The sequence below is a fragment of the Bubalus bubalis genome, chromosome 5 (genome assembly GCF_019923935.1).
Source record: "Bubalus bubalis isolate 160015118507 breed Murrah chromosome 5, NDDB_SH_1, whole genome shotgun sequence".
In the NCBI taxonomy this organism is placed as follows: Eukaryota; Metazoa; Chordata; class Mammalia; order Artiodactyla; family Bovidae; genus Bubalus; species Bubalus bubalis.
The window spans coordinates 107,194,947-107,221,977 of NC_059161.1; the positions used below are offsets into that span (position 1 = coordinate 107,194,947).

The window sequence follows — 27,031 nt, forward strand, 5'->3', positions numbered from 1 at the left end:
ATCTGTTCTTTAGCAACTTTCAAATATATAATAGAATGTTATTAAGTATGATCACCATATTGTTTGTGCTGTCCCATGACTTATTTATTTAATAACTGGAAGTTTTCACCTTTTGACCCCCTTCATTCATTTTGCTCACTCTCCATCACCTGCCACTACCATATTCAGTTCAGTTCAGTTCAGTCGCTCAGTCATGTCTGACTCTTTGCAACCCCATAAATCACAGCACGCCAGGCCTCCCTGTCCATCACTAACTCCTGGAGTTTACTCAAACTCACGTCCATCGAATCAGTGATGCCATCCAGCCATCTCATCCTCTGTCATCCCCTTCTCCTCCTGCCCCCAATCCCTCCCAGCATCAGAGTCTTTTCCAATGAGTCAACTCTTCACATGAGGTGGCCAAAGTACTGGAATTTCAGCTTTAGCATCATTCCTTCCAAAGAACACCCAGGGCTGATCTCCTTCAGAATGGACTGGTTGGATATCCTTGCAGTCCGAGGGACTCTCAAGAGTATTCTCCAACACCACAGTTCAAAAGCATCAATTCTTCGGCGCTCAGCCTTCTTCACAGTCCAATTCTCACATCCATACATGACCACCGGAAAAACCATAGCCTTGACTAGACGGACCTTTGTTGGCAAAGTAATGTCTCTGCTTTTGAATATGCTATCTAGGTTGGACATAACTTTCCTTCCAAGGAGTAAGCGTCTTTTAATTTCATGGCTGCAGTCACCATCTGCAGTGATTTTGACATTAGCAATCACTATTCTGTTTTTTATATCTATAAACTTGACTATTTGTTGTTGTTGCTGATTCCACATACATGTGTGATCATAAGATATTTATCTTTGACTTAGTTCACTTAGCTTAATGTCCTCAAGGTCTGTTCATGTTGTCACAAATGGCAGGATTGCCTTCTTTCTCATTGGTAACTTATATTAAATATCCCATTATATATGTGTGTGTGTGTGTACACATATATACACACACACACACATATATATACTGTGGTGAGATATATCTATATCTATATCTATATCTATATCTATATCTATATCTATATCTATCTATCACAGTCAAGAATGAAAGATAAGGTATTCCCTACAGGAACAATATAAGCATTGTACTCTGAATATTTTTCCTAGCCTTCTTCAAATGGATCCATGTTCTTTCCATAGAGTAACTAGTGAAGGAAAATACCACACCATTTTAAATTTCTTAAATTTTGGCTGTGCCAGCTGATAAATGGAGCGCTGAGCCAAGTCCACCTTGGAAAAATACTTTACCCTGCAATTAATTCCTAGTTCATAAGTGTGGAGTAGGAATTGATATCTCAGCATCTGAGAGAGTGTTCTTGTTGGCTTTCTGACCCTGGAGTAAGTAGGAGCTGTTCTAGGCCATGTGGAAGCCCTTGGTCTTCCCACTTTCAAGAAGAGTCATAAAAACTTTTGATTTTTGAGGAGACTCACAGAGGTTAATACTACTATCAAAAATTAGAAAGATCCAGAGGGATGGAATGGGGAGGGAGGAGGGAGGAGGGTTCAGGATGGGGAACACATGTATACCTGGGGCAGATTCATTTTGATATTTGGCAAAACTAATACAATTATGTAAAGTTTAAAAATAAAATAAAATAAAATAAAAATAAAGTGGAAAAAAAATAAAATTAGATAAAAAAAAATTAGAAAGATTCAGGATGAAAATTTTGATTACATTCCTATTTAACTCTACAGGTGCAGAATGATACAGAATCATAGATTTAATGGTATAGTGACTAAAGTCACAGCTCCTGATCTAGATGTGGTCTGATTAGTGTGTGTTAGGACAGCCATGAGTAAGGTGATCTCCAGCTGTTAATCACTTCTAATTTGTGAAAATTTCCAAAACACAATCTCATGCATAAAAATTTTCATATACATAATAGTTACATGCATAACACACATATTTCATAATGCTAAAATGAGATATGTGTGAACATGATCCAGTTTGAAAACAAAATGTTGCCTGAACCTCTGGAGCATCCTTTGTGATTTTCTCCCATAGCAATCTCTTCTCTTGGTATGAGAGATACAAACTACCCTGACATTACTGTTAGCACTCCCGTTGATTTTCTTTTACCAGTAAGTTTACCAACTATGTTTCATCCCTGTTTTGAACTCATATAAATGGAACCATGCAGCAGCATTTTAACCTAAAAATATCTGTTTAAAATATTTGACTTTGGTGTCTGTAGTTACTTAAAATTTTAAAAAATTATGTAGTATCTGTTTTATGAATAAAACTTTTTTTCTATGCTTTTCTGTACTTCCTCTCTCTTCTTTTCACACTGAACAACAATGTGAAAACATCAGATAATATCTTCTGAACAACAGGTTTTTTTTTTTTTCCTAAAGAAGTTCTCTTGATAATTTTTGCAAGGCAGATCTGTTGGCAACAAATTTGTTTGTCTGAGAAAGTCATTATTTTACTTTCAAGTTGGAGGATAATAGTATTGGGTTTAGAAGTCCAACATGATAATTTTTTTTATCACCTTTTAAGTATTTCACTCCACTATTTTCTTGATTGCCTGGTTTCTAATCATATTTCCTCTGAAATTCAGAGTGGTTTATGCATTTTGAATTGTAGGTCCTTATCAAATTGATATTTTGAGCTTATTTCTCTCATTCTATGTGCTGTTTTTTACCTTCTTCATGATGTCTTTTGGAGGATGTCTTATTTTGAGCAGTGTGGAAAGTTGAGGAGCCTGACACTTTCTGATTAATAAGGAAATCCTCTCTATTAAGTATAGCATCTTAATTGACTTAAATTTTTTTTTGAAATCTAAAACAATCATAGTTTTGATAATTATATTTTTATTACAGTGTTGCAATGTACTTTTATTACCAAGTTTCAATTGCCCATTGGGTAAATGAAGATCAGCTATTAGTATACATATATCCCCTCCTTCTTGAGCCTCCATCCCACCAGCCCCCCATACCACCCCTCTAGGTCATCACAGAGCACCAAGCTGAGCTCCCTGTATTATACAACAGGTTCCAACTAGCTATCTGTTTCATACATGTTGGTGAACCAATGCTTCTTTCTTGATTCTTCCCACCCCACCCTTCCCCCACTGTGTCCACATGTCCATTCTCTACATCTGAGTCTCTATTCCTACCCTGAAAATAGTCACATCTGCACCATCTTTCCAGATTTCATGTCCAACTCTTTACAACCCTATGGACTATATATATATATATATATATATACACATTAATATATAATATTTGTATTTTTCTTTCTGACTTACTTCACTGTGTATGACAGCCTTTAGGTCCATCCACATCACTACAAATGACCCATTTTTTTCTCCTTTGCATGGATGAGTAATGTTCCATTGTATATATGCATCACATCTTCTTCATCCATTCATCTGTCAATGGACATATAGGTTGCTTCTGTATCTTGGCTATTGTAAATAGTGCTACAATGGACATTGGGGTACATGTGTTTTTTTGAATTATGGTTTTCTCAGTATATATGCCCAGTAGTGGAATTTCTTGCAATACCTGCCGTCTAATTTGGTTTTCTCTTACCTTGGACGTGGGGTATCTCTTCATGGCTGCTCCAGCAAAGCACCGTCGCTGCTCCTTACCTTGGACGAGATTGCCCCTCCTGACCTTGAATGTGGAGTAGCTCCTCTCGGCCCTCCTGCACTGGCGCAGCCGCCTGTAAGAGAAACCTGTAAGTGAGATGGTTGCGAGAGGGCATCAGAGGGCAGACAAACTGAAACCATAATCACAGACAACTAGCCAGTCTGATCACATGGACCACAGCCTTGTCCAACTCAGTGAAACTAAGCCATGCCATGTGGGGCCAACCAAGATGGATGGGTCATGGTGGAGAGGTCTGACAGAATGTGGTCTACTGGAGAAGGGAATGGCACACCACTTCAGTATTCTTGCCTTGAGAACCCCATGAACAGTATGAAAAGGCAAAATGATAGGATACCGAAGGAGGAACTCTTCAGTTCAGTAGGTGCCCAATATGCTACAGGAGATCAGTGGAGAAATAACTCCAGAAAGAATGAAGGGATGAAGCCAAAGCAAAACAATACCCAGTTGTGGATGTGATTGGTGATACAATCAAGGTCCAATGTTGTAAAGAGCAATATTGCATAGGAACCTGGAATGTTAGGTCCATGAATCAAGGCAAAATGGAAGTGGTCAAACAGGAGATGGCAAGAGTGAATGCTGACATTCTAGAAATCAGCGAACTAAAATGGACTGGAATGGGTGAATTTAACTCAGATGAGCATTATATCTACTACTGTGGGCAGGAATCCCTTAGAAGAAATGGAGTAGCCATCACGGTCAACAAAAGAGTCCAAAATGCAGCATACATTTTGCTGGGACAATCAGCACATAAGAGGCAAATGTTGAATAAGAGGGAAAAAAGTTTAAATACATGAAATTTGATGCAATAACTTTATCTACTAATGGAAATATCTGACAAACTGAAGTTATTAGGGACTTGAACAAGAAAGGCAGGAACAGCATGTACAGAAAGAGAAGGCCCCTCTTTAGGATTGATATATAAAATTATGAGTGTGCATCAGAAGTTGGGTCCCTCAGTAAGTATAAACATACTGGGAAGTGGAAAGAGCCTGTAGCAGGGAGAGCATCTTAAATAAATGATACCAACAATTATGAAGGTGGAATACTACAAGAAAAAATAATATTTTTCCTTGAGAAGTCCACACCTTAATGTGAAGCTCACAAATATATAGTGTTATAAAGCACTTAGAATCTAAGTCAGGCAAAGTTAGGGTAGCTAAGGTGCTTTTCATAGTATACGGGGGAAATAAGTTTTTTTAAAAAAACCTACATTTGATATATAAACTACACACAACTGTAAAAAATTCTGTTCTTTGTTGCTTCAGTGATTATTGATGTTAACTGATATTTTGTCCTCAAATAATTAAAAGGTTCCTGGAATTATGTTATCCCAATACAGAATTTCACTAGAATTTCACTCCATGGGTTTTGATGCTGGGTATTTGGGTGAAGGGCTTCCCTGGGGGCTTAGATGGTAAAGCGTCTGCCTGCAATATGGGAGAACTGGGTTTGATCCCTGGGGCGGGAAGATCCCCTGGAGAAGAAAATGGCAACCCACTTCAGTACTCTTGCCTGGAAAATCCTATGGACAGAGGAGGCTGGTAGGTTATGGTCTCTGGTGTTGCAAAGAGTCAGACACGACTGAATGACTTAACCTAACCCATTTGGGATTAAACCTTAACCACATTCCTTACTAACTGTGTGAATTTGAGTAAGAAACCTGATAATCTTCAGTTTTCTACATTAGATATCAATAGTACCTATGGCATAGTGTTCATGTAATGATAAGGTCTCTAGTAAAGAATAAATAAGGTGTCTAATATATCCCAAGCTCAATAACACTTATGTTTTTGTCTCTGAGTTGTTCCAGAATAATTTAATTCCATGTAATTTTAATGTTTCATGAACTTTATTGCAGTTAAATTACTTGAAAACTAGTAAATACAGAATATCAAATTTATTAAAACATTTGGAATAAATGCATTGTCAATAATGGTGTTAATCATGATACTAATTTATTATCAGTGATTTAAAGAAAACTACTTACATGCATCTTCACAAATACAATATTTCTGAAGATGTGTGAATCACTAGTCAATCACGAAAATAGTTTGTAAAAGGATTGACTCTGAGAATCAGGCTATCTAGCTGGTGGTCCCAGGTTTGAATTTTAAAACTTTAATTAAGAAGCTATTGCATATTGGTACTGCTACAGTCCACAGAGTCACAAAAAGTCAGATGAGACTGAATGACCAATACTTTCACTTCTCAAAGCACTTTTACTTCTACTAACTCATTGAATCCTCCAAACAGTATTGTTAGAGAAGGTCTTTCACAGCTGAAAAACAGAGATACAAAGCATAACTATTTCTAACCTTATTTGAACCAATATTTGCTTTTGTTTACATGCAGTTATAGCACTTCACTGATTGCATGTAGAAGTCCACTTGTATGGGCTGTGTAGCTATGCACTGGGGGGGGTTTTAGGGTGTTTTGTCTTTACTAGGCCTGATTTTTCTAACTTGTAAAAGAAATATGTTGAAATCCCATGATGCCAAGTGATTTAATTACACATTAATTTTTCTACTTTCTTTCTATAGGAAGCACCCTTGGCTCCAGCCTACAATGTAGGGTGTCCTTGTCCTAGAGCAGGTTGAGGTTTGGTGAATCTGAATTTCCAAGACTCTGAAATATTGAGAGAAGGTGCTCTCTGAGCAGCATGACCTTCATCACCATCCACAGTGAAATGACCCAGCATAGAATGGTTGTGCTGAATATGAGCATCTGGTCCATTAATACAGGAATTTAAGGTCAGATTATGTGATGGAGACTGGAGGTGTCTGATGGTAGCTTCCTCCTGATCACACTGACCAAACCTGAGAAACCTCAGGGCTCTATGAAGGTGGTGATGGTTCCCAGTCTCTGAAAGGAGCCTCTCAGATCCTGGCAGACCTACCTGGAGAGACAACAATCCTCTCAGATGTGTGGGACTCTTTCAGTGTGGGAGCACTGACCAGAGTCAAGAGGTCCTGGGAAGTGGGGTAGTTACCTTGAGACCATCATGCAAACACCCCACACAGGTGTACGCACATGTGCATGAACACATACACACACACACACACACACACACACACACAGCCACAAAAAAAAAAAAACAAAAACCTGAGGAGACAGGTGCACAGCTGTATTGATCAGTAAGTGACCTCTGATAATTGTTGCTGTTCTTGAGCAGTGTCCTCAATTTGTGTGCATAATACATCAACAAAAAAGTATATTATCAACTTAGGTATATATAAATAGCTCACTATTCTGCATCCAAGATCCAAGTTGAATATTCACTCTTTAAAAAGGTAAAAATTATGTTATATGTCAATTATATATGAATACAATTAGAGGAAAAGGTAAAATAAACATGTTGCAGAGAAGTGACTTCATAGATCAAAATTTAACATGTTTATCATAAATAAAAAATTTGTAATTTTTTCAATTTAAAAAATATCCTTGAAACAAATTTTCCAAAGAAGTTTGGATAAAGTTTAATACTGAGAACTATATACATAAAATTTTCACACTGATAAAATCATATATTGTACTATACTATATTGTATTTCTATGTTGCATTGTACTATTCTATTACTATATTTTTTAAATGAGCAAGTGTACATTACAGAGATTATTAGCTCTGCAAATACACTACTTTGTCTTTAAGCTTCAACAGAGCTTTCTTCACGTCCTTGTTCCTCAGAGTGTAGACCACAGGGTTCAGAAGGGGCGTCATCACAGTGTAGAAAACAGCCACAATCCTGTCCATAGCCTCCTTGGAGCCTGGTCTCAGGTAAATGAAAACACAAGGAACAAAGAAGCAAAGAACCACAGTGCAGTGGGAGGCACAGGTCTGGAAGGCTCTCCATCTTCCCTCTGAGGTGTGTATCTTCAGGATGGAATGGACGATGGATACGTAGGACAGCACTATCAGGAGAAAGCAGCCTGAGGCCACCACCCCAATGTTGACAAAGATCACCATCTCCACGGTGGACGTGTCTGCACAGGCCAGTTTGAGGATGGGTGGTGCATCGCAGAAGTAATGCTGGATCTGGTTGGACCCACATAAGGGCAAACGGAATGTCAGTGTGGTCTGGACAGCAGAGTGCACAGAGCCACTGAGCCACGTGGTTGTGGCCAGGAGAGCGCACGTCCTCCCACTCATCATGCTGGTGTACCTGACCGGGTAACTGATGGCCAGGAAGCGGTCATAGGACATGACGGTGTAGAGGAAGCACTCGGTGCTGCCCAGGAAGTGGAAGGAGTAGAGCTGGGCCACACAGCTGGGAAAGGAGATAGGACTGCCTTCTGGGGACACCAGGGTCATCAGCATTTTGGGCACAGTGACCGTGGAGAACCACATGTCAATGAAGGACAGGTTTGTTAGGAAGTAGTACATGGGGGTGTGCAGGTGAGGATTCACTATAATCACCAGCAGGATGAGAAGGTTCCCCACCACAGTGAGGACATAGATCACCAGGAAGATTCCAAAGAGAAATGTGTCCAGCTCTGGTGCATGGGGAAGGCCCGTGAGGATGAACGTTGTCACTAGGCTCATATTTGTCATTTCTCCAGGCTTTTGATCTCTCTTTCTCTCTATGGGAATATCAAGAGCATCCAGCATTTAATTGAGAACTGAGAACCTATTCTCTATATAGAAATTGCATTATACATGGTAGATAATTCTAAAATTATACTCCACTTTATTACAAAACTTCTTTGTTTTTTCTTTTTTTAAAAATATAAATTTATTTATTTTAATTGGAGGTTAATTACTTTACAATAATTTTATTTTTAATTGGGTGTTAATTACAATGTTGTGATCATTTCTGCATGGAATACCTTCATTATCATCCTCTGTGTCTCTGTCTCTCTTTCTCTCTCTCACACACACAAATTGAGATATATATATACATATGCAGATGAAAGTACAAGAAATCCATTTCATATATTTATTGATGCATCATTGTTACTGTTGTTCAGTCACTAAGTCATGTCTGACTCTTTGTGACCCCATGAACCGCAGCACACGAAGCTTCCCTGTCCTTCACCATCTCCCAGAGTGTGCTCAAACTCATGCCCATTGAGTCAATGATGCCGTCCAACCATCTCATCTTCTGTCATCCCCTTCTCCTCCTGCCCTCAATCTTTGTCAGCATCAGGGTCTCTTCCAATGAGTTAGCTCTTTGCATCAGGTGGCCAAAGTATTGGGGCTTCAATTTCAGCATCACTCCTTCTAGTAAATACCACAAATTTAGTAGCATGCTGCTGCTGCTGCTGCTAAGTTGCTTCAGTCATGTCCGACTCTGTGCAACCCCATAGACGGTAGCCCACCAGGCTCCCCCATCCCTGGGATTCTCCAGGCAAGAACACTGGAGTGGGTTACCATTTCCTTCTCCAATGCATGAAAGTGAGAAGTGAAAGTGAAGTCACTCAGTCGTGTCCAACTCTTAGCCACCCTATGGACTGCAGCCCACCAGGCTCCTCTGTCCATGGGATTTTCCAGGCAAGAGTACTGGAGTGGGGTGCCATTGCCTTCTCCGTTTAGTAGCATAAAACAATTCAAATTTACTGTTTTACAGTTTTTTGAGTAAGTTCAGAGCAGGTTAAGAATCTAAACTCCATCCAAAATCCCTACAACCTCCCATATGACCCAGAAAATGGCAACACTCACTACACTGCTGGCCTCATGCTTGTCTTCTTTTTAGATAGTTTTTCATGAGGCTCTGAGAACATAAACTTCATACGTGTTATCCCAACCACAGTCCCTGGGTAGGGACTGGTTTCTAATATAATGATACATATTACTCTCTTAAATATATATGTATTCTTTAATGTTGGCTTTGTTAGAGGTGATATTCCCAGCACCGCCCCCCACCCCATCTTCCACTCCTCATAAATCCAGGTGATACTCCCAGAAGAGAAGATAATTCTGTCAAGTATTTGATTCTTATTTAAAGTTACTACCTGTTATAGGAAAGAGAGAGCCAACATAAGAGAAAAGAGCATATGCCAGCTTGAAGTCAAGAAAAGTTGGAATTGTGTACAATGGAAAGTGAGGCAGAAATGATATTTGTAACAATGCAATAATGTTGAGGTCAGGGTTATTATGAATTATTTTTTGAGGGAAGACTCACCAAGATAGGAGAATTGAAGATATCTACTCTTAGCAAAGCCTATACAAAATGGATCTGATCTGCAGACAATGTGATTTAAGCTACATTAAAGCTATATTTTTCATATAAGAGAATAAATAATGGAGTCAGAGTTAACCCTATATATATATATAGACAGATATCAGAACTCAAAAAATGGAACAAATGTATCTCTAAAGTTTCTACTGTACCAGGGGATCCCATCATCAGGATAAATCACAGTCAGGTTAGATAACATATGAAAATTTTCATCAGGTGAATTGCAAGGTAGCCTGAGACCTGAGGCAGGAATATCATTGAGAGGTATGTGTTTGACTTGTCTGTCCATACAATAGCAACTTACTTGCTATTCGTAGGTCCTTATTACTATTTCATATATACATCTATGTATTTATGTTGTGAACAATGCAGGGCTTAGTGGCACCAACTTCTCACTCAGCCCCTGCACAGTCAAAAATCCATATAAAACTTTGACTTCCCAGAAACTTAATGACCAATAATCTACCGCTAACCTTCCCTTACTGATGGCATAGCAATAAATTAACAAATATTTTGTATGTTATATGTACCATATACTATACTTGTATAATAAACTAAAGAAAAGAAAATGCTATAAAGAAAATTATAAGAAAATACACTTATTGTACTGTATTTATGGATATTGCAAGTTTATGTCAACTGTTTACAAAAGGAATCACCTGTTTTAGCACTATTTTAATGTTGTCATTCAGGATGGAAGACACTGTAGGTGTTACTCATATCACTAATAGTAGACATCAAAATGAAAAGATAAGTGAAAAAGAAATTCACCTTTATTTACAGCTATAACAATTCATGCATTGATAATGAAGATGTAGTTAAATGATTGCTTCAAGGTAGCCTAGTTCATACACTAATGAATGAATTGTTAGAAAACTCTTATGCGATACAGTATTATAGCTATATTCATTGTACAATATTAACAACATTGTTACTTAAAAAAAAAACCATATATCTGTGATGATAGGCTAATGTTTCTTCCATTATGATGAAGAGAGGCATTCTGTATGGGAATGTAACTCTTTGAAAGTAAAGTTGTAAAATGGTACAAAAGCTAACACAATATTAGTTTTATGTTAAATGTCACTCATCTTTGCCTCTTTAAGGATATACTAGTATCTCCATATGTTTTATGTATTCATGACATACCTAACAGTTTCTTAATTTTTTTGATATTTCTAGGCTATGATTTCTAGGTGACTTTTTTCAAATTGTTGCAACCTCCAAAAACTTTCCAATATATTTATTCAAAAACTCTGTAAATGGATGAGTGTTCAAACTTGTTTTATTCAAGGTTCAACCATATGTGTGTGTGTGTGTGTGTGTGTACATATATGAGAGAGACTTGATGACTACATTTAGATGGAAGTCTAACAATCCCCAAGTAACTTAACTCTGAAGAAGTTTAAGAAGGGAAACAAGAGGAAATAAGAGAAATACACCTTTCTAAGAACTCACCTTCTAGTATGTGATTCATTTCAGTATAAAACTGATCTGTGCTTTTGGTTGTTGTTGTTTATACCAAAATCTTACTTCCTACATGCTATGTTGAGATACTTGTTTGCAGGTTACAACTAAAGGAACAGATACTCCCGTGATTGCTCAGTGAGAAAGAGTGCTTGATTTCTGTTCAAGAACCCCACTAGTTTAAATGCAGAGAATGGGAACTAACACAGCTGGATGGGTAGGAGATTATCTTGATTTAGTGTCTCAAGGGATAGGATTACTCTTGAGTCTTCAGGTTCCCTTGATAAGCAGAGGAACAACAGAAAGATTAATAAAAGGTTTTAAATAATCATGCATATTTCTCCTATGTGCTGGTTACTTGAATCATCTTGAGAAGAGTTCATGTCTTTCAGAAACTAATATTTATACCTAAGAAGAAAGAAGGATCCAGTTACCCCATCCCCTCAAAGGGGATGCAGGTAGACTTGTAACTGCTTTCTCTGAACTTAAAATGGTCCAGAAATTATAACTCTCATCACCTGCTGCCACTCTTCATCTCACTGTCTCTCTTCCACCATCTTCTTCAGGTGGCTTAAAACATCTACATTTCCAAAGATTTTTATTATTTAAAATTTTAGAGAGACTTTTCCTATAGAAATACCTAAAGATAATTATTTCCAAGTTGATAATTAACAATAATAAGATTCTATTGCTGACACATGTTTTATGGTGGCATGACAACTAAAAGCCAACAGAATATCCCTAAGGAGGAATGGGTGAACAAAATATGCTACATTATAAAATATCAAGCAGCTATTTAAAAGATTGTAACAACAGCAGTTAACTTTGTAGGGTTTTCATGAGATATTTTCATGGGGGCATATATGATGCACAGAGTGTAGATAACATTGTGCCATTTTTGTAAAGAAAACAATGACAGTTTATATATTTTAAAAGTATTGATAAAGGAGCATAAAAATATAATTATTAAACTAATCTGGGGTTGAGGGGTGGGAATGAAGGAAAACTAAAAAAAATGCAAAAATGCAAAAATAATAATATAGCATATATGATATAATGTAATTGTATTTAAATTATATACATTATCATATGCATAAAGAAACCAGAAAATATAAGAATTAGATATTGATTTACTGATTGAAGAGTGGCCCATAATATAATTTTTAAGTGAAAGAAAGAAGGGTAAACAAAATTTTATGTGTCAGCTAAAGCATACCATTATACTTTCTCATACACACTCACATGCAACAACCCAGAAAAGCCAAAGAACCAAACTTGTAAAAGAAATAGGAAACTGGTAGAATTATTGCAAAATCATGCCAATGAATATCTGGTGAGGGTCCACTGCTATCTCCATGCAGTTTAGCCCCACAGAGGGTCACCACAAACATAAACCTCCTAAAGCATGGCTGGCATGAAGTCAGTCCTGCCTTTCAAAACCAGATGTTGCCAATGCTATCACTGCATCATCCAAATTCATTCTCCCTTATATGTGCTTGTTATTGCTGCTTGCTTCTGATTCAAAGTCAAGATTGACAAATTCTGCTGTTCAAGGCTAGATCCCATACCCACCTTCTGTATTTGCTGTGAAAGTGAAAGTCACTCAGTCATGTCCGACTCTTTGCTACCCTATGGACTATAGAGCCCATGGAATTCTCCAGGACAGAACACTTGAGTGGGTAGCCAGTCCATTCTCCAGGGGATCTTCCCAACCCAGGGATCGAATCCAGGTCTCCCACATTGCAGGCAGATTCTTTACCAGCTGAGCAACCAGGGAAGCCCAAGAATACTGGAGTGGGGAGCCATTCCCTTCTACAGGGGATCTTCCCAACCCAGGAATCAAACCGGGGTCTCCTGCACTGCAGACGGATTTTTTACCAGCTGAGCTACATGAATGGGAAACTATCTGGTATTTTGGCTTCTATAGCAGAAAGCATTGCCACATGCACAGAGAGTATAGAAGATACACAGCCAAAATATATGAATAAGCAAATACATCAATAACAATCCATGACAGTTCACCACAAAGATCACTTACAAGTTGTAAACATACTACCCCTTGGATTTATACACACACAATATCAGCACCTAAAATAATGCAAGTTAATTCCTCATGTCACTCCTCTCAGAGAAAATGTCATGCCAATATATCACCGTTTATTTCATACAGATCAAATCTGTAGTCTCAAAAAATGTATAGATGTGTAGTCCAGGTTCGATGCACGATACTAGATGCTTGGGGCTGGTGCACTGGGACGACCCAGAGGGTTGGTATGGGGAGGGAGGAGGGAGGAGGGTTCAGGATGGGGAACACATGTATACCTGTGGCGGATTCATTTCGATATTTGGCAAAACCAATACAATATTGTAAAGTTTAAAAATAAAAAAAAGTGTAGATGCATTTTGTCCATAAATCACAAAACGTGACACATGGATAAAATAATAAAGTTATCATGAACCTGTCTTATATATGACAATGGAGTGAATGGAGGGGAGAAAATTAAAACACAAAAATAAATATACACTGAAACAATGCAGAAAACACATGGAGAAGGTTGGATACTAATTTCCCAAATGGTTAGGAGGTAACAGCTAATATTCATGACACTCGCTTCTTCAACATTTTATTATCAGGAAATTCAACATGCCAGTGTTGCCAAAAAGGTGAATCAAACCATTATTTCTGCAACACACAAACATGTTTGAGCTCGCTAAATTAGGTTACAGTCATTTGCTGTTAATTTTTCCTTCTGGATATAGTCAAATGCAGAGGCATCCCATGGAGTTACCTAGATTCACTGTCTGGATTGGGCTTCCCCAGTGGCTTAGTGGTAAAGAATTCCCCTCTATGCAGGAGATGCAGGAGATACAGGTTCAATCCATAGGCCAGGAAGATCCCTTGGCAGAGGAATGGAAACCCATTCCAGTATGCTTGCCTGGAGAATTCTATGGACAGAAGAGCCTGGTGGGCTACAGTCCATAGGGTCACAAAGAGTTGGACATGACTGAAGCAACTGAGCACAGCACTGCACTGTCTGAGTAAGGAAGAGGGCAAAGTATGAAATTACTGCCTATGTGTTAGTACAGTATCAGCATGTTGTTCAGTAGAGGGATAAAAGCCAGTCATTCTACAATTTTGTGTTCATATGACAGGCCAGATAACTCTCATAATACATTATGCCAAGAAAGTCTCCATATGAAAATAAGAAGGCATGTTTTCCCTTATATGTCAGGACCTCATTGAGATTATTTGAACTATTTATTTAGTGCTTCAAGAATAAAATGAAATAAAAGAAACTTCAGGATAAATTAGAAGTTTGTGGTTAACATAAACAGGCTGCTATATATAAAATAGATAAATAACAAGGGCCTATTTTATAGAACAGTAACTATATTCAATATCTTATAATAACCTATAATGGAAAATAATTTTAATATATATATATGCATATATACGTATATATGAGTTCACATGTATATATGTAACTAAATCATATTTTGTACACCTGAAAAACCTAAACATTGTGAATAAACTATACTTCAGTACAAAGTGGTTAACAAAAAGAAACAAGTAAATAATAAGAATAAACAAAACAAGTAAAAATAAATAAAAAATAAGATGAAAAATTCTGGCCTCTCCTTACCTAGTTCCCCACAAATGTGGCCACAACCACTGATATTCAGCCTCAAAACCACTATATTTTTTTGAGCATAATTACTTTCATTTTATTTTTTAATATAAATTTATTTATTTTAATTGGAGGCTAATTACTTTGCAATATTGTATTGGTTTTGCCATACATCAACGTGAATCTGCCATGGGTGTACATATGTTCCCCATCCTGAACCCCCCTCCCTCCTCCCTCCCCATACCATCCCTCTGGGTCATCCCAGTGCACCAGCCCCGAGCATCCTGTATCATGCATCGAACCTGGACTGGCAATTTGTTTCATATATAATAGTATACATGTTTCAATGCCATTCTCCCAAATCATCCCACCCCTCTGCCTCTCCCACAGAGTCCAAAAGATTATTCTATACATTTGTGTCTCTTTTGCTGTCTTGCATACAGGGTTATCATTACCATCTTTCTAAATTCCATATATATATGTGTTAGTATACTGTATTGCTGTTTTTCTTTCTGGATAACTTCACTCCGTGTAATAGGCTCCAGTTTCATCCACCTCATTAGAACTGATTCAAATGTATTCTTTTTAATGGTTGAGTAATACTCCATTGTGTATATGTACCACAGCTTTCTTATCCATTCGTCTGCTGATGGACATCCAGGTTGCTTCCATGTCCTGACTATTATAAACAGTGCTGCGATGAACATTGTGATACATGTGCCTCTTTCAATTCTGATTTCCTCAATGTGTACGCCCAGCAGTGGGATTTCTGGGCCATCAGATCAGATCAGATCAGTTGCTCAGTCATGTCCGACTCTTTGCGACCCCATGAATCGCAGCACCCCAGGCCTCCCTGTCTATCAGCAACTCCCGAAGTTCACTGAGACTCATGTCCATCGAGTCAGTGTTGCCATCCAGCCATCTCATCCTCTGTCGTCCCCTTCTCCTCCTGCCCTCAATCCCTCCCAGCATCAGAGTCTTTTCCAATGAGTCAACTCTTCGTATGAGGTGGCCAAAGTATTCTGGGTCATATGGCAGTTCTATTTCGAGTTTTTTAAGGACTCTCCACACTGTTCTCCATAGTGGCTGTACTAGTTTGCATTCCCACCAACAGTGTAAGAGTGTTCTTTTTCTCCACACCCTCTCCAGCATTTATTGCTTGTAGACTTTTGGATCGCAGCCATTCTGACTGGTGTGAAATGGTACCTCATTGTGGTTTTGATTTGCATTTCACTGATAATGAGTGATGTTGAGCATCTTTTCATGTGTTTGTTAGCCATCTGTATGTCTTCTTTGGAGAAATGTCTATTTAGTTCTTTGGCCCATTTTTTGATTGGGTTGTTTATTTTTCTGGAATTGAGCTGCAAGAGTTGCTTGTATATTTATGAGATTAGTTGTTTGTCAGTTGCTTCATTTGCTATTACTTTCTCCCATTCTGAAGGCTGTCTTTTCACCTTGCTTATAGTTTCCTTTGTTGTGCAGAAGCTTTTAAGTTTAATTAGGTCCCATTTGTTTATTTTTGCTTTTATTTCCAACATTCTGGGAGGTGGGTCATAGAGGATCCTGTTGTGATGTATGTCAGAGAGTGTTTTGCCTATGTTCTCCTCTAGGAGTTTTATAGTTTCTGGTCTTACATTTGGATCTTTAATCCATTTTGAGTTTGTTTTTGGAATGGAGAAGGAAATGGCAACCCACTGCAGTGTTCTTGCCTGGAGAATCCCATGGATGGAGGGCTGGTGGGCTACAGTCTACGGGGTTGCAAAGAGTCAGACATGACTAAGCAACTAACACACACACACATGGTGTTAGAAAGTGTTCTAGTTTCATTCTTTAACAAGTGGTTGACCAATTTTCCCAGCACCACTTGTTAAAGAGATTATCTTTTCTCCATTGTATAATCTTGCCTCCTTTGTCAAAGATAAGGTGTCCATAGGTGCGTGGATTTATCTCTGGGCTTTCTATTTTGTTCCATTGATCTATATTTCTGTCTTTGTGCCAGTACCATACTGTCTTGATGACTGTGGCTTTGTAGTAGAGCCTGAAGTCAGGCAGGTTGATTCCTCCAGTTCCATTCTTCTTTCTCAAGATTGCTTTGGCTATTTGAGGTTTTTTGTATTTCCATACCAATTGTGAAATTATTCGTTCTAGCTCTGTGAAAAATACTGTTGGTAGCTTGATAGGGATTGCATTGAATCTACAGATTGCTTTGGGTAGTATACTCATTTTCACTATATTGATTCTTCCAATCCATGAACACGGTATATTTCTCCATCTATTAGTGTCCTCTTTGATTTCTTTCACCAGTGTTTTATAGTTTTCTATATATAGGTCTTTAGTTTCTTTAGGTAGATATATTTGTACATATTTTATTCTTTTCATTGCAATGGTGAATGGAATTGTTTCCTTAATTTCTCTTTCTATTTTCTCATTATTAGTGTATAGGAATGCCAGGGATTTCTGTGTGTTGATTTCATATTCTGCAACTTTACTATATTCATTGATTAGCTCTAGTAATTTTCTGGTGGAGTCTTTAGGGTTTTCTATGTAGAGGATCATGTCATCTGCAAATAGTGAGAGTTTTACTTCTTCTTTTCCAATTTGGATTCCTTTTATTTCTTTTTCTGCTCTGATTGCTGCGGCCAAAACTTCCAAAACTATGTTGAATAGTAAAGTGAGAGTGGGCACCATTGTCTTGTTCCTGACTTTAGGGGAAATGCTTTCAATTTTTCACCATTGAGGATAATGTTTGCTGTGGGTTTGTCATATATTATATTGAGGTATGTTCCTTCTATTCCTGCTTTCTGGAGAGGTTTTTTTTTTTTTCATAAATGGATTTTTAATTTTGTCAAAGGCTTTCTCTGCATCTATTGAGATAATCATATGTCTTTTATTTTTCATTTTGTTAATGTGGTGTATTACACTGATTGATTTGCAGATATTGAAGAATCCTTGCATCCCCAGGATAAAGTCCACTTGGTCATGGTGTATGATATTTTTAATATGTTGTTGGATTCTGATTGCTAGAATTTTGTTAAGGATTTTTGCATCTATGCTCATCCATGATATTGGCCTGTAGTTTTCTTTTTTTGTGGCATCTTTGTCAGGTTTTGGTATTAGGGTGGTGGTGGCCTCATAGAATGAGCTTGGTAGTTTACCTTCCTCTGAAACTTTCTGGAAGAATTTGAGTAGGATAGGTGTTAGCTCTTCTGTAAGTTTTTGGTAGAATTAAGCTGTGAAGCCATCTGGACCTGGGCTTTTGTTTGCTGGAAGATTTCTGATTACTCTTTCAATTTCCATGCTTGTAATGGGGCTGTTAAGATTTTCTATTTCTTTCTGGTTCATTTTTGGAAAGTTGTATTTTTCTAAGAATTTGCCCATTTCTACCACGTTGTCCATTTTATTGACATATAATTGCTGATAGTAGTCTCTTATGACCCTTTGTATTTCTGTGTTGTCTGTCGTGATCTCTCCATTTTCATTTCTAATTTTATTGATTTGATTTTTCTCCCTTTGTTTCTTGATGAGTCTGGCTAATGGTTTGTCAATTTATCCTTTCAAAGAACCAGCTTTTGGCTTTGTTGACTTGGCTATGGTCTCTCTTGTTTCTTTTGCATTTATTTCTGTCCTAATTTTTAAGATTTCTTTCCATCTACTAACCCTGGGGTTCTTCATTTCTTTATTTTCTAGTTGCTTTAGGTGTTCAGTTCAGTTCAGTCGCTCAGTCGTGTCTGACTCTTTGCGACCCCATGAATCGCAGCGTGCCAGGTTTCCCTGTCCATCCAGGCCTCACTGTCCATCACCAACTCACAGAGTTCACTCAGACTCATGTCCATCGAGTCAGTGATGCCATCCAGCCATCTCATCCTCTGTCGTCCCCTTCTCCTCCTGCCTCCAATCCCTCCTAGCATCAGAGTCTTTTCCAATGAGTCAACTCTTCACATGAGGTGTCCAAAGTACTAGAGTTTCAGCTTTAGCATCATTCCTTCCAAAGAAATCCCAGGGCTGATCTCCTTCAGAATGGACTGATTAGATCTCCTTGCAGTCCAAGGGACTCTCAAGAGTCTTCTCCAACACCACAGTTCAAAAGCATCAATTCTTTGGTGCCCAACCTTCTTCACAGTCCAACTCTCACATCCATACATGACCACAGGAAAAACCATAGCCTTGACTAGATGGACCATGTTGGCAAAGTAATGTCTCTGCTTTTGTATATGCTATCTAGGTTGGTCATAACTTTCCTTCCAAGGAGTAAGTGTCTTTTAATTTCATGGCTGCTTTCACCATCTGCAGTGATTTTGGAGACCCCAAAAATAAAGTCTGACACTGTTTCCCCATCTATTTGCCATGAAGTGATGGGACCAGATGCCATGATCTTTGTTTTCTGAATGTTGAGTTTTAAGCCAACTTTTTCACTCTCCACTTTCACTTTCATCAAGAGGCTTTTGAGTTCCTCTTCACTTTCTGCCATAAGGGTGGTGTCATCTACATATCTGAGGTGATTGATATTTCTCCTGGCAATCTTGATTCCAGCTTGTGTTTCTTCCAGTCCAGCATTTCTCACGATGTACTCTGCATATAAGTTAAATAAACAGGGTGACAATATACAGCCCTGACGTACTCCTTTTCCAATTGGAACCAGTCTGTTGGTCCATGTCCAGTTCTAACAGTTGCTTCCTGACCAGCATATAGGTTTCTCAAGAGGCAGGTCAGGTGGTCTGGTATTCCCATCTCTTTCAGAATTTTCCCCAGTTTATTGTGATCCACACAGTCAAAGGCTTTGGCCTAGTCAATAAAGCAGAAATAGATGTTTTTCTGGAACTCTCTTGCTTTTTCCATGATCCAGCATAGGTTATTTATTTGACTTTTTTCTTGTTTCTTGAGGTATGCCTGTATTGCTATGAACTTTCCCCTTAGCACTGCTTTTACAGTATCCCATAGGCTTTGGCTTGTGTTTTCATTTTCATTCGCTTCTATGCATATTTTGATTTCTTCTGTGATTTGTTGGTTATTCAGAAGCGTGTTGTTCAGCCTCCATATGCTGGAATTTTTAATAGTTTTTCTCCTGTAATTGAGATCTAATCTTACTGCATTGTGGTCAGAAAAGATGTTTGGAATGATTTCAATTTTTTTGAACTTACCAAGGCTAGATTTATGGCCCAGGATGTGATCTATCCTGGAGAAGTTTCTGTGTGTGCTTGAGAAAAAGGTGAAATTCATTGTTTTGGGATGAAATGTCCTATAGATTAGGACATTAGGGCTAACTGGTCTATTGTATCATTTAAAGTTTGTGTTTCCTTGTTAATTTTCTGTTTAGTTGATCTATCCATAGGTGTGAGTGGGGTATTAAAGTCTCCCACTATTATTTTGTTATTGTTTATTTCCCCTTTCATACTTGTTAGCATTTGTCTTACATATTGTGGCGCTCCTATGTTGGGTGCATATATATTTATAATTGTTATATCTTGGATTGGTCCTTTGATCATTATGTAGTGTCCTTCTTTGTCTCTTTTCACAGCCTTTGTTTTAAAGTCTATTTCATCTGATACGAGTATTGCTACTCCTGCTTTCTTTTGGTCTCTATTTTCATGGAATATCTTTTTCCAGCCCTTCACTTTCAGTCTGTATGTGTCCCCTGTTTTGAGGTGGGTCTCTTGTAGACAACATAAGTAGGGGTCTTGTTTTTGTATCCATTCAGCCAGTCTTTGTCTTTCAGTTGGGGCATTCAACCCATTTACGTTTAAGGTAATTATCAATAAGTATGATCCAGTTGCCATTTATTTTATTGTTTTGGGTTCGAGTTTATACACTCCTTTTGTGCTTCCTGTCTAGAGAATATCCTTTAGCATTTGTTGGAAAGCTGGTTTGGTGGTGCTGAATTCTCTCAGCTTTTGCTTGTCTGAAAAGCTTTTGATTTCTCTTTCATATTTGAATGAGATCCTTGCTGGGTACAATAATCTGGGCTGTAGGTTATTTTCTTTCCTCACTTTAAGTATGTCTTGCCATTCCCTCCTGGCCTGAAGAGTTTCTATTGAAAGATCAGCTGTTATCCTTATGGGAATCCCCTTGTGTGTTATTTGTTGTTTTTCCCTTGCTGCTTTTAATATTTGTTCTTTGTGTTTGATCTTTGTTAATTTGATTAATATGTGTCTTCAGGTGTTTCGCCTTGGGTTTATCTTGTTTTGGACTCTCTGGGTTTCTTGGACTTGGATGATTATTTCCTTCCCCATTTTAGGGAAGTTTTCAACTATTAATCTCCTCAAGTGTTTTCTCATGGTCTTTCTTTTTGTCTTCTTCTTCTGGGACTCCTATGGTTCGCATGTTGGGGCGTTTAACATTGTCCCAGAGGTCTCTGAGATTGTCCTCATTTCTTTTAATTAGTTATTTTTTTTCGTCTCTGATTCATTTATTCCTACCTTTCTATTTTCTACCTCACTTATCCTATCTTCTGCCTCTGTTATTCTACTGTTGGTTCCCTCCAGAGTGTTTTTGATCTCATTTATTGCATTATTCATTATATATTGACTCTTTTTTATTTCTTCTATGTCCTTGTTAAACCTTTCTTGCACCTTCTCAATCCTCTCCAGGCTATTTATCTGTAACTCCATTTTGTTTTCAAGATTTTGGATCATTTTCATTATCATTATTCAGAATTCTTTATCAGGTAGATTCCCTATCTCTTCCTCTTTTGTTAGGTTTGGTGGGCATTTATCCCGTTCTTTTACCTGCTTGGTATTCCTCTGTCTCTTCATCTTGTTTATATTGCTGTGTTTGGGGTGACCTTTCTGTATTCTGGCAGTTTGTGGAGTTCTCTTTATTGTGGAGTTTCCTCGCTGTGGGTGGGGTTGTATTGGTGGCTTGTCAAGGTTTCCTGGTTAGGGAAGCTTGTGTCAGTGTTCTGGTGGGTGGAGCTGTATTTCTTCTCTCTGGAGTGCAATGAAGTGTCCAGTAATGAGTTATGATATATCAGTGGGGTTGGAGTGACTTTGGGCAGCCTGTATATTGAAGCTCAGGGCTGTGTTCCTTTGTTGCTGGAGAATTTGCATGGTATGTCTTGCTCTGGAACTCATTTGCCCTTGGGTGGTGCTTGGTTTCAGTGTAGGAATGGTGGTGTTTGATGAGATCCTATTGATTAATGTTTCCTGGAGTCAGGAGTTTTCTGTTGTTCTCAGGATTTGGATTTAAGCCTCCTGCCTTTGGTTTTCAGTCTTCTTCTTACAGTAGCTTCAAGACTTCTCCATCTATACAGCACTGATGCTTCTCAAGATCTATAGGCCCCTTCCTATGTAGTCGGTGCTAACTACAGGGTTTTAATCTATTGCACCTGTCACTTCCAAGGCGTACCCTCGGTTTGTTTTAGCTTCTGTTTGCTGATCTCTTTAGTGTCTAATTTCTGTCCTGACACAAGGGGGCGGTGGTGGACACTTTTTAGGCTCACTTGTTCAGTCGTGCTGTGGGGAGGGAGAAACACTGCAAACAAATAACACTGGCATGTGCTCGCAGTGTCTCAGCCACAGTGGGTTTGCCCCTGCTCACGGCGTATGTGCTTTCCCTGTCTACACTGCTTAGGCTCTAGGTTGCTCTGTCGGGAACTGTCTGAGGCTGGCCCTGGGTTGTATGCACTCCCCGGGTCTAAGCCGCTCAGGTTCAGGCACTAGGGTACTCCTCAGATGTACAGACTTGGTTAGGCCTGCGTTTTGTGCCCTTCCCAGGCCCAAGCAGCTCAGGTGAGCAGGTGTTTGGCGAGTGCAGTTGCTGCGACTTATCGCCTCCCCCGTCCCTGCCGCTTGGTTTTCTGGGTGTACAACCAGTGCACCTTCTCAGGTGGATGTCCACCGTCCAGAATCCCAAGAAATCTTAGTTAGCAATGAAGCCTGCTTGCAGTTTGGTAGATGATGCCTCTCTGGGGCCGCTATTGCCCCGTTCTGGCTCTGGCTGCTCTCGCCTTCCTGTCTCTAGCGGGGGATGGGCTGGTCCACAGCCGGCTAGCTCTAGTCAGTCCTTTGTTCTGTGAGCGGGCCTGACGGTGTCTTAGGTTAGGGCTTTTCGCGGGGTAGCTAGCCCAGTCTGGTTTCCTATCTGAAGTTAGTTCCCTCAGATTGCCCTAGGGGCATTCAGGCTGGGTCCTTTCTCTAAGCAATGCAGCCCGCGCTTCCCTGCCCAGTCCCTGCTTGCTGGTGGCGGATGTAAGCGTCTGCGCTGTTTCTCCACTGGGAGTTACCATTGGGCATGTAATCTATGGGTTTTAATTATCTATTTATTTTTCCTTCTGGTTATGTTGCCCTCTGAGGTTCCAAGGCTCACCACCAGACTCACCAGTGAAAGTGTTTCCTGGTGTTTGGAAACCTCTCTTTTTTAAGACTCCCTTCCTGGGACAGATCTCTGTCCCTATCTCTTTTGTCTCTCTTTTTATCTTTTATATTTCTTCCTACCTCCTTTTGAATACAATGGGCTGTTTTTCTGGGTGCCTGATGTCCTCTACTGGCATTCAGAAGTTGTTTTGTGGAATTTATTCAACATTCAAATGTTCTTTTCATGAATTTGTGGGGGAGAAAGTGGTCTCCCCGTCCTATTCCTCTGCCATCTTAGGACCGCCCCCCATGTCCAGTTCTAACTGTTGCTTCTTGACCTGCATACAGGTTTCTCAGGAATGATGAAAGCTGAGCTAAACTTTCAACACATTGTGCTGTATTTTGATGTATTCTCTTGAGACTCTCCTTGAAATAACTGAAATAACTTCTGTGGAGCCCTGAACTTGTTCTCAGAGACATTATTATGGTGTTGTTCCTCTGTTAACCTGAATTTTAAAATATTGTTTGTAGTAACATGATGTGTATGATTGATTCCTTGAAGCTGTTTTCTCTGAGTTTATTAGGACTTGAAAAGGATCCTAAATTATAGAAGTAAATAGTTAAATTATAAGAAGTAAATAGTTAACATAGAATCTGGCTCAACTCCATAATGAATAGGGATAACTGAGAGTGGAAAAGCTGGCTTAAAACTCAACAATAAAGACACTAAGATCATGGCATCTGGTCCCATCACTTCATGGCAAATAAAAGGGGGAAAAGTGAGATGACCATTTATGGGTTCTGGGCAATTTTATGTTTAGAATAAACAGTTGTGAGTTTATCTGTATCACTGATAAGGAAATAGGGTAACTGAGTCCTTCTTTCCTCTTAGGCATAAGTACTAGGTGCAGAAAGTCATGAACTCCTCTCAGGAGTGTTTAGATAACAAACACATAGGGAAATATGTAGGTAATTATTAAAAATCTTTCATTAGTCCCTTTCTGTTGTTTTTCTGTTCATCTAGGGAGCCTGAACACCCAAGAGTAATCCTATTCCCTGATAGAGCAAATCAAGTTACATTCCACCTTTCTAGCTATGTGAGTTTCCATTCTCTGCCCTTAAGTTAATTGGGTCCTTGAACAGAAATGAACCACTCTTTCTCAACAAGCAACCACAGATACACCAGCTCTTTGAGTAGTAACTTGCAAATAAGTGCCTTGACATAGCATGCTGAGTGTTCATTCTTCAGGGTGAAGGGTAAACACAAATGAATTTTATATTTTTATAAATTTATATAGTTATATTTTTATAAATTTAAATATATTAAATTTAAATTATCAATATAGTTATATTTATATATTTGGAGAAGGCAATGGCACCCCACTCCAGTACTCTTGCCTGGAAAATCCCATGGATGGAGGAGCCTCGTAGGCTGCAGTCCATGGGGTCGCTGAGAGTCGGACATGACTGAGCAACTTCACTTTCAGTTCTCACTTTCATGCATTGGAGAAGGAAATGGCAACCTGCTCCAGTGTTCTTGCCTGGAGAATCCCAGGGACGGGGGAGCCTGGTGGGCTGCCGTCTATGGGGTCACACAGAGTCGGACATGACTAAAGTGACTTAGCATAGCATAGCATATTTATATATTTATAAAATATATATACATAATCATGCAGTGAAGGTGAGTTCTTAGAAAGGTAAATTTCTCTCATTTCCACTTGCTTTCTCTCTTAAGCTTTCATTGAGAGATAACATATTGTTATCTAACATCGTTAGATAAGGTATTGCTAATCACTTGTGGTTATCAAGTCTTGACTGTCTTTCACTCTCTGCCTCTGTTTCTATACTTATTCTTTCTCTCTGTATGTGTAATACATAACACAAACTGCAGATATATATACACACACATATATGTATATACACACAACATACACATATCTGTATGTGTACAATTAGTAATAGGGACATATGAAAAGGGACAAAGTTGCTATAGCATAAACAGACAAGTCAAACCCTGTTATCTCTCTCTGATAATGCCAGCCTTAGGTCTCAGGCTACCTTGCAATGCACCTGACGAAAATTTTCATACTTTATCTAATCTCTGGGATTTATCCTGGTGATGGGATCCCACTGGTACAGTAGAAATTTTAGAGATACGTTTGTTTCATTTTTTTGGTTCTGATACCCACATAGGATATGAGAGTAATTGTCACTGCTATTTACTCTTTCATTTGAAGAATATAGCTTTAATGTAGCTTCAGCCAGATTGACTGGCGAGAGTATCCACTCTGTGTGGGCTTTATTAAGAGCAGAGAACCTCAATTCTCTCACATTGGTGAATCTTTCCTTGAAAAATAGCAACAATCTTGAATTCAACAATATTTTGGATTAAACTAAAAACATCATTTCTGCCTCACTTTCCATTGTACACAATTTCAGCTTTTCTTTATATTCAGTTCAGTTCAGATCAGTCACTCAGTTGTGTCTGACTCTTTGCGTCCCCACGTACTGCAGCATGCCAGGCTTCCCTGTCCATCAACAACTCCCGAATCTTGTTCAAATGCATGTCATCGAGTCAGTGATGTCATCCAACAATTTCATCCTCTGTCATCCCTTTCTCCTCCTGCCTTCAATATTTCCCAGGATCAGGGTCTTTCCAATGAGTCAGTTCTTTGCAACAGGAGGCCAAAGTATTGGCGTTTCAGTTTCAGCATAAGTTAGGATGAATATTCAGGACCGATTTTCTTTAGGATGGACTGGTGGGATCTCTTTGCAGTCCAAGGGACTCTCAAGAGTCTTCTCCAACACCACAGTTTAAAAGCATCAATTCCTCAGCACTCAGCTTTCTTTATAGTCCAAGTCTCACACACCCATAAATGACTATTGAAAAAGTCATAGCTTTGACTAGACAGACTTTTTTTTTTCAGCTTAATCTTTTTACAATTTTTTTTATTTTTAAACTTTGTTGGCAAAGTAATGTTTCTGCTTTTTAATACACTGTCTAGTTTGGTCATAGCTTTTCTTCCAAGGAGCCAGTGTCTTTTAATTTCATGGCTGCAGTCACCATCTGCAGTGATTGTGGAGCCCCCCAAAATAAAGTCTGTCACTGTTTCCATTGTGTCCCTATCTATTTGCCACAAAGTAATGGGACTGGATGTCATGATCTTAGTTTTTTAATGTTGAGTTTTAAGCCAGCTTTTTCACTCTGTTCTTTCACTTTCATCAAGAGGCTCTTTAGTTCTTTGCTTTCTGCTATAAGTGTGGTGTAATCTGCATATCTGAGGTTATTGATATTTTCCCCAGCAATATTGATTCCAGCTTGTGCTTTGTCCAGCCTGGCATTTCACATGATTTACTCTGCATATAAGTTAAATAAGCAGATTGACAATATACAACCATGACATACTCCTTTCCCTCTTTGGAACCATTCTGTTTTTCATGTACAGTTTTAACTGTTGCTTCTTGACTGGCATGCAGACTTCTCAGAAGGCAGGTAAGGTGGTCTGGTACTCCCATCTCTTGAAGAATTTTCCATTGTTTGTTGTTATCCACACAGTCAAAGGCTTTGGTGTAATCATTAAAACAGAAGAAGATGTATTTCTGGAACGCTCTTGCTTTTTCCATGATCCAAAGGATGTTGGCAATTTGATCTCTTGTTCCTCTGCCTTTTCTAAATCCAGCTTGAACATCTGAAAGTTCACGATTCATGTACTGCTGAAGCTTGGCTTGGAGAATTTTGAACATTACTTTGCTAGTGTGAGAGATGAGTGCAATTGTGCGGTAGTTTGAGCATTCTTTGGCATTGCCTTTCTTTG

The 27,031-nt window shown here is 38.7% G+C and overlaps 1 protein-coding gene across 1 annotated transcript; it reads right to left on the minus strand.

Annotated features, from left to right (window-relative positions):
- Window positions 1-7,272: 7,272 nt before the first annotated feature.
- LOC102407105 (olfactory receptor 10G9-like) lies at window positions 7,273-8,205 on the minus strand. The gene has a single exon (XM_006056044.2). The coding sequence runs from the start codon at window positions 8,203-8,205 to the stop codon at window positions 7,273-7,275; it is 933 nt and encodes a 310-aa protein (XP_006056106.2).
- Between the last annotated feature and the right edge of the window lie 18,826 nt (window positions 8,206-27,031).